Source organism: Nannospalax galili, unplaced genomic scaffold (assembly GCF_000622305.1).
Source record: "Nannospalax galili isolate Female #2095 unplaced genomic scaffold, S.galili_v1.0 scaffold876, whole genome shotgun sequence".
Taxonomy (NCBI): Eukaryota; Metazoa; Chordata; class Mammalia; order Rodentia; family Spalacidae; genus Nannospalax; species Nannospalax galili.
This window is the reverse complement of record NW_008337442.1, coordinates 360,628-369,083: the sequence shown is the minus strand read 5'-3', so window position 1 is coordinate 369,083 and position 8,456 is coordinate 360,628. Positions and strand designations below refer to the sequence as shown.

General features: G+C 38.2%; 1 protein-coding gene across 2 annotated transcripts; it reads right to left on the bottom strand.

The window, feature by feature from the left end:
- Positions 1–4,059: 4,059 nt before the first annotated feature.
- Positions 4,060–5,367, bottom strand: Actbl2 (actin beta like 2). 2 transcript variants are annotated; one of them, XM_017798027.1, is made up of 2 exons: positions 5,225–5,353; positions 4,223–5,098 (listed from the first exon to the last, which is right to left on the bottom strand). In XM_017798027.1, the coding sequence occupies exons 1-2, from the start codon at positions 5,351–5,353 to the stop codon at positions 4,223–4,225; spliced, it is 1,005 nt and encodes a 334-aa protein (XP_017653516.1). The 2 variants fall into 2 exon arrangements, with proteins under 2 accessions (XP_008830814.1, XP_017653516.1); XM_008832592.1 differs by having other exon boundaries at positions 4,060–5,367.
- Positions 5,368–8,456: the final 3,089 nt, after the last annotated feature.

The window sequence follows — 8,456 nt, the reverse complement described above, 5'->3', positions numbered from 1 at the left end:
GCATATCTTTAGGATGTGTTTATGATGTGCATATAAACAGTCCAGTAGAAGCTTGTAACTTTTCCTTTGACTCAAGAGGTTCCATATAGGAAGTGACACTTAAACTTAATGACTGTGTGCTTCTTTATAGTTTCTGATGTATCCAATGGAAACGTTTAAATTAATGCATCTCTCAACTCTCACCACTGAAGCTTCCTCATGCAACAGATGGTGATTAACCCAGAAAGCCACAAGTGACCAGAGTGCTGAGAATCAGAGACTACAGAATACTTACTCCTGAATTGAACTGCTTCCCTAGGCTCAGGGACTATTGTGGAAGACGGAGTGAAAGATTGTAAGAACCAAACGTGGTCACCACCAGGATACAGAGTTTTCCATGCAGCTGGGCAGTTACACATATAAACTCATAGCAATGATAAAGCATGCATAAGACCCATGCAAGCTCAAGCCAGACAAAAATCCCATCATAGAAGTGGGTAAGTGGATAAGTGGCCCCAACCTTAGCTGAGGAACTATTGGCAACCAATAACTGCTGGGAGAGGGAGAGTTGGTTTTCTTTAAGGGTGTGGTACTAGATGGGTTAACCAGGCTCCAGAGGATAACCAGGCTCCAGAGGATGGATACATACCAAAGGACATTTAAAATTTGGCAGGGAGCTCTAACAGAGGTACAGGTAAGAGTGGGGTCTAAATGTGATAAAAAATATTGTAGGAAATTCAGTTAATAATGTTAGATGAAATTCTCAAAGAGTTAATAAAAGTATTACTTAAAAAAGAATTAATGACTTCATTAGCCTTCTTAAACAGTGATCATAATGTTGCCTAAACCATTTATACTTCTGTTCCATATAACCTGTGTGCTGCAAGACATTTCAGCGACTGTCTCTACTGCCAACCTTTTATTCCCCTAGCTTTGGAGTGTCCTTATATGAATGACCATGGACTATGTTTAGTTTGTGAACTTAGAGTATACTGCTTCTCATTGTACATTTTCTCCCACTAATGTATTATAAATTCCTCATTGTCCTTGACACACTTCCCTTGTATATACTGGCATAAGGTGTCAGATGAGTTGGGGAGTTAATGAATGAAGGTGATAAAGGCCTAGTCACCCAACGAATTGTCCTTTGATTATATGGGAACTGCAATACTCACACCCAGGCTTTTTTGCATTACAGAATTAAAAAAAATATTTTGTTTATTTTACGTGTATGAGTGTATTGCCTGAAGGTATACAAGTGCAGCAGTGTCGTGAAATGCTGGTGAAGATCAGAAGAGGATGTTGGATCCCATGCAATTGGAGTCACGAACAGTTGTTACCCAGCATGTGGGTGCTGGGACTCAAACCCAAGCAAGTCCTTTTCAAGAGCAGCCGGTGTTCTTAACTGCTGAGCCATCTCTCCAGTCCCTGTATTACAGAATTTACACACAGTCCAGACTCTATCCTAGGACTGTTTTATTTCACTGTTAAAAAATACGCATATCTGTATACTAGAGAAACTTTGGATCAGACATGCTTTCAGAAAAGTATTGCCTGTGATTGGAAACTACTATCTGGGAGGACTGTGACACAGCACCAACCTACAGTTGTTACTCAGGATGCATTATTAAGGGGGAGTGAAAACCATTTCCAGTGATGTGAAATTCATCCGAGGCCGATTCACTGCTGTCTCATCTTAGCAGGAAGACAGATAGTTCAAGTGTCCAATCTGCTTCCTCATCCTTGGGCCTGTAATGTGCTTTATGTTTAGGGTTCTAGATCTGTGATTCTTCTATTGGGTTGTACATTTGGATCTCCTAGTTCTTAGTCTAGAACTACTGAGTCTGAATTTCTGAGTCCAGGCTCTAAGTACTTTGGTTAATGAGTCAAGCTGGTGATCCATTTGGTGAATTCTGGGCCAACTGTACTAGCTAAGTTCACGGCATTGATTAAAATATAAAGCAGTGAGATTGGCTCTGCTCTAATTAAACTCATCTATCAGTCAATCAGCGTTCATGAAAAGCATATCCAAAGACCTAAGGTCTAAATTTTTGTGTGCCTTATGGGTTTTCATCCAATGTTACAGAGTTCTATAGTTTATTTTCTTGAGAGTAGACCTCAGCTATCCCTGAATTTTTATGGGTGGGAGGTATTTTTTTCTGATAATTCAGAATTTAGGACAGAAACACTCATTAGGCAAACAAGAAGCATTGCAGCAACAAATCCAGGGTATTATTATGTTGCTTTGGCTAGTAATTACCTGAGCGTCAGGTCATCCACTGAACTTTAATATTATGAAGAATTGGGGCTGGAGAGATGGCTCAGTGGTTAAGAACATTGACTATTCTTGCAGAAGGCTCGGGTTCAAATCCCAGTACACACATGGATGCTAACAACTGTCAGTAACTCCAGTTCCAAGGATGTTCTTTTCTGTTCTCCGCGGGCCTTGCACAACACAGGTTACCTACATGCAAGCAATACACACATACACATTAAAAAAAAAAAAAGAAAGTGTTCCTGTTTTAAAAAAATATTATGAAGAATTTATAATTTTAACTGACACGCCTTTTAAAAATATTGCCTTTTAATGCTTACATGGCCAAATGTAGCAGGTACAAGTTGGTAACATGCATATGAGGAGGTCACACATACCAAGAGTGGTACTCTCTGAATCACTCTCCAACCCTTCAGGAAGGATTGCAGGGGAAATAACAGGAAATCCAATATGCAAGTATGAGGCAATTTTAATTTAATGAAAGGAGACGCTAAGTCTTGTAAAATAAAGTGCCTTTGCAGATTGATTTTTGTTAAATGTGTTTTAAAATTATGCTAACCAATAAAGGAAATAAGTATAATCAAATTATTTTAAAAGTTCTATCTTAACAGAAAAAGCTTAAAGACTCCAATTCAGACATTTAAAACACAAGAAGTTTCCAAAATGAGAGGAAAGAGGAAACTCCTCCCTCCCAAGCATCTGACAATGCTTTCCTAAGCAACCCAAATAAATATTTTAAAATTTCAGCAAAAAACATGAAAATACAAACAACCCTGCTTTCCAGGTAATCAGAAATCATAGTATAGATAGAACCAAATGCAAGAGCATTTAAAATTGGTTATTAAATCATCACTGGATCCATCAAAACGTTTTAAACATTGCAGGAAGAAATGCTGATATTTTCTGAGGTGCGAGTATTTCAGAGACATTCCCATCAAGAATTGTTGCTAGTCATATACGGAATAAAGCAGAATTATGACAAAAATATTTCTAAGAATGCACTGGAGATTGCTACACTGCTATGAAAATGTATAACTTACAATGATGCTGGAGCTATATTTTCCCATAGCAAAATCCTGGCATAAGAGAAATATCCAAAATCATAGACAACAGCTATTATACTCAAGACGTGTTATTATGCTAAGAAACACAAATAAAATTATTCCTGTCAAGCTGTAGAACAAAATTAATTTGATATGACAATATCTTTCTATTTTAAAAATTAGGCATTAGCTGTATGTTTGCTGTTTTACAAGTATAATGAAGTCTAAGAACTATTACCTTAAAATTTGTTTGACCAACCGAACTCTACCCTGAGCTGACAATTTAGTTGATCTATATACAACAGTGGTGGAATAATAACTGTTTCGTTGTACTTATTTAATAGAAGAAATAATTGAAAAATGGAGCTACTAAAATTCTGATTGCCAAGGGATAAAAAATCCACATTATTTGCTCAGTCAGATACATTATCATATTTTAAGATGTAGTGTTTTATTTCCCTTTGTGAATATGGATATCATTGACCTGTATAATTCATTATATCTATAGAAAGAAGTAAACAAAACAGAAATATTTAACTAATAAGATGGTTGCTAATCCTTTACAAATTTATACAGCTTGCTGTTGTTGAATATTTTAGTAAGAACTAGGTTTTCAAGCTTAGAAATTTTAGTCCTATTCTGGTTACATTTCTCATGTTTATACTCCTTGCTACTTATTTTCATATAAACACACTTACATTTCTTTGAGTCCTATAGGAAAATAAAATAAAATATGGTCTTAGAATTCCTTTAGCAGATAGAGATCAGGCTGGGGTTAGCTGCATCCCCCCGACCCCAGGATACTTAGATGGAGAGATGGATTTGCTGGCCTATACACTCAATAGGAAGTGAACTAATTACCTTAATTCTAATGAATGGAGCTTTATCATTATTATGACCCAGAAAAGGGGATATGGAAGTCCATTCAGAAGCATTTTCTGTGAACAATAGGAGGCCCTGCCTCATCGTATTCCTGCTTACTGATCCACATCTGCTGGAATGTGGATAGGCTGGCCAGGATGGAGCCCCCAATCCAAACAGAATACTTGCGCTCTGGGGGAGCTATGATCTTGATTTTCATGGTGCTTGGTGCCAGGGTTGCAATTTCTTTCTGCATCCGGTCAGCAATGCCTGGGTACATTGTACTGCCTCCAGACAGCACGGTGTTGGCATATAAATCCTTGCGAATATCCACATCACACTTCATGATAGAGTTGAAGTTTGTCTCGTGGATCCCACTGGACTCAATGCCTAGAAAGGAGGGCTGGAAAATGGCTTCTGGGCATCGAAAGCGTTCATTCCCAATGGTGATCACTTGCCCATCAGGAAGTTCATAGCTCTTTTCAAGTGAGGAGGAAGCAGACGCAGTGACCATCTCCTGCTCAAAGTCCAGGGCTACATAGCACAACTTCTCCTTGACATCACGCACAATCTCTCGCTCAGCTGTTGTGGTGAAGTTATAGCCACGTTCTGTCAGGATCTTCATGAGGTAATCAGTCAAGTCTCTGCCGGCCAGATCTAGGCGTAGAATGGCATGAGGCAGAGCATAACCTTCATAGATGGGTACAGTGTGAGTGACTCCATCCCCAGAATCCATCACAATCCCTGTAGTCCTTCCTGAGGCATACAGGGACAGCACAGCTTGGATAGCTACATACATGGCAGGCGTGTTGAAGGCCTCGAACATGATCTGAGTCATCTTTTCCCGGTTGATCTTAGGGTTGAGGGGGGCCTCAGTAAGAAGAATAGGATGCTCGTCTGGTGCTACACGGAGCTCATTGTAGAAAGTGTGGTACCAGATCTTCTCCATATCATCCCAGTTGGTGACAACTCCATGCTCAATAGGATACTTGAGGGTCAGGATGCCTCTCTTGCTCTGGGCTTCATCCCCCACGTAGCAGTCCTTCTGGCCCATGCCCACCATGACCCCCTGGTGTCGGGGACGCCCTACCATGGATGGAAACACAGCCCGGGGGGCATCATCACCCCCAAAGCCTGCCTTGCACATCCCTGACCCGTTATCTACTACCAAGGCAGATAGCTCATCATCAACCATGGTGCTGGCTAGAATCTTCCAGATGGTGAGCAGAAGTTAAAAAGAGGGTTAGTTCTTGACTTATGATGTGCAAGAAAGAGAACGCTTTCAGAGCTGCCTTCAACGAAGAAGGCTGCACTATGATCACAGGTACTTAAAGGAACATACTGACCCCACCCATAACCCATGCCACCAGTTCCCAGCATTTCTGGGTGGAGCTACTTTTGAGGTATTAATAATGATGATAATTACTGAAATCATTAGTAGGACTTATTTTATAAAGAGAAAACTGACTACTAAGTGGCCAAATCTAAGGTTACTATAATTAGGCAACCCACACACAGCAGCCAGCTTGTTTGGCAAGGTCTCTAGGTAACTACGTGATGCATGGGAAATGTAACAAGATGAAAGAGAGCTGGAGGTGGGATGGGTACCAGTGCTACCCGTGCTCGAAGGACCACCCCTCCCTAGGAGCCCATTTTCTGCATACTGGTTTTCACTTTTCAATCTTAATATATATGAAAGGCCTGATTCTGCCATCTTTACTTTTTCAAGATTTTCTTTTCCATTAGATTCTTAACCACAAGATATCATCATGATAGAAACTGTTAATGAATGAAAATATTGAGTGACCATGGGTGGTCTAAAAGCTTTAATCAGAATGCTCTTGGGCCAAGAAAGTTGTAGAGATATTTAAGACTTCAAATGAATGAGACATAAGTAAAACTAATAGACTGACCAATAAAATAAACCACCACATATTTTTCCTGATGTAAATATATAATAGCTACATTTTAGTGTTTATATTTTCTTAAAACAAAATTTATTAGCATGCATAGATATTGTTCATAGAACTGGGTTTATTAGGTCAAAAAAGCAAAATGCAATGTTTTTGAGTGATTCATTAGCTAAAATGCAAATTTATAATAATTTGATTTGTAAAAATTTTTTATAAAACTTTTGAATTATACAATGAACAAATTAAGTAATAAGATAAAATTTAAAATTATATACTTGAATATCTATTGATCTTTTAAACATCCTGATCTTCATGCTGCATGTATTATAACATACAATTTGTCTGTGGTTGTTAAACTCTACTCAATTAGGACAGTGTTGCTTTCCTTTGATTTAAAGATACATTATACTCTGACCACTTCATAGGAACAGTTTATTTGAATTTTATGTTTAACACAGAAATATAGACAAACTGGTAAATGTGTACCTTGATGAATTGGAGGACATCAGGAAAGTGTTACCAAGAAACAATTAAGAAAGTTCCCAATAGGAAAAATCCCTATTGGGTAAATAGGATATTAGCCTCTTCTAAAGCAAAGTGATTTTTCATAGCCATATCTGAGTTCTCCAAACTCACCTTTATTTTAGTTCATTTATTCTTTTACCTAACAAAGCTTACTTTGTAAGTGGAAGCAACAGCCCCTCATACAGAGCAGAAGCACACCCTTGGGTTCAACTCCTACAAGAGCTAGCCTATGACTTCACCCAGCAAGCCTCTTGGAGAGTCATGGCAACACCATGCTGCGAGGCTCTAGCCCTCAGTTTGGTCTACAGTTTGAAACTCAATTATTTTTCTCTGGGTCAATCCCAGTTCTATAATGTACCTTCAAGACTTTTGTGCTGAAAATTAGTCATGGAAGAAAGTCTGATTGAGCACAAGACCCATGGTCTTACTTTGGACCACATCAGAATCAACCTTTCTTTTAATCCTTTGTGAAACTTTGAGCACTGAAGAGCTGATCCTTTAACCTAAATGGTTTTATGAACTTCCTTTTCCTGTAGTACAACAAAGTTTTGATTATAATGATATTTTATTGTTAAAGGATACTGCTTCTGGAGATGTCTTTAAAAAAATTCCCTATAGTAAACTACATGTAGATCCTTAAAAAACAAAACAATATATACATTGTCTTTATCAACAATATATACATTGTCTGTATCACAGGCCCTTCTTTGTGAGTTCTAAACTCCAGTCTGGAGTATAATGCAAAGCCATGCTAGTGGAAATGTTGGCAGAAGAGCCTGTAGGGCACTAGGTACAGACTCATACTTTTGTTGTTCTTAGAATTGCCTTTGAATGAAGGTTGCTGATATTAAGATCACACAACATTATAGAAACCTTGAGAGTGAGACTGATGTGTGATTTGGTAGATGACCTGATAGCTTCTATTTTAGTTTTTAGTATCCTAAGAGAAAATTTCATTAATTATATATTCTTAAAACACACGTTGGCATTTTAATTAATTCCCAATAATACAAAAAGGCATATTATAATTTAGCAGCCATTTGAGCAAGGTGTGATTGTGCATGCCTGTAATCCCAGCACTCAGGAAGCTGAGATAGGAGAACTGAAAGTCTCAGGCCAACCTGGGCTACATGAGAGAGATCCTGTTTCAGCAAAGCAAACAAAAACAGAATATTCCCACAAAACAACAGCCACTTAAAAAAGTCATTTCTTGATCATGGTGGATGATCTTTTTGATGTGCGTCTGATCAAGTCGGCTTTATCCTAGAGATGCAGGGATGGTTCAATATACACAAGTCAAAAAATGTCATAATCATATAAATGGGCTCAAAGACAAGAATGACATGGTCATCTCAATAGATGCAGAAAAGGCCTTTGACAAAATTCAACATTCATTTATGTTCAAAGTCCTAGAGGGAATTGGACTGGAGGGAACATATCTCAACATAATTAAAGCCATATATAGCAATCCCACAGCCAACATCATTCTAAATGGAGAAAAACTGGAAGCATTCCCATTGAAATCACGAGCCAAACAAGGCTGTCCACTATCTCCACTTCTCTTCAACACAGTACTTGAAACTTTTGCAAAAGCAGTAAAACAAGAGAAGGAAATTAAAGGAGTAATAATTGGAAAAGAAGAGGTCAAATTATCCCATTTTGCAGATGATATGATATTATATCTAAAAGATGCCAAAAATTCTACCCGGAACTTCAACATCACTAATAATTAGGGAAAGGCAAATTAAAATCACTTTAAGATTTCATCTTACCCCAGTCAGACTGGCAAAGATCAAGAAAACAAATGATACCAAATGTTGGAGAGGATGTGGGGAAAGGGGAACACTCATCCACTGCTGG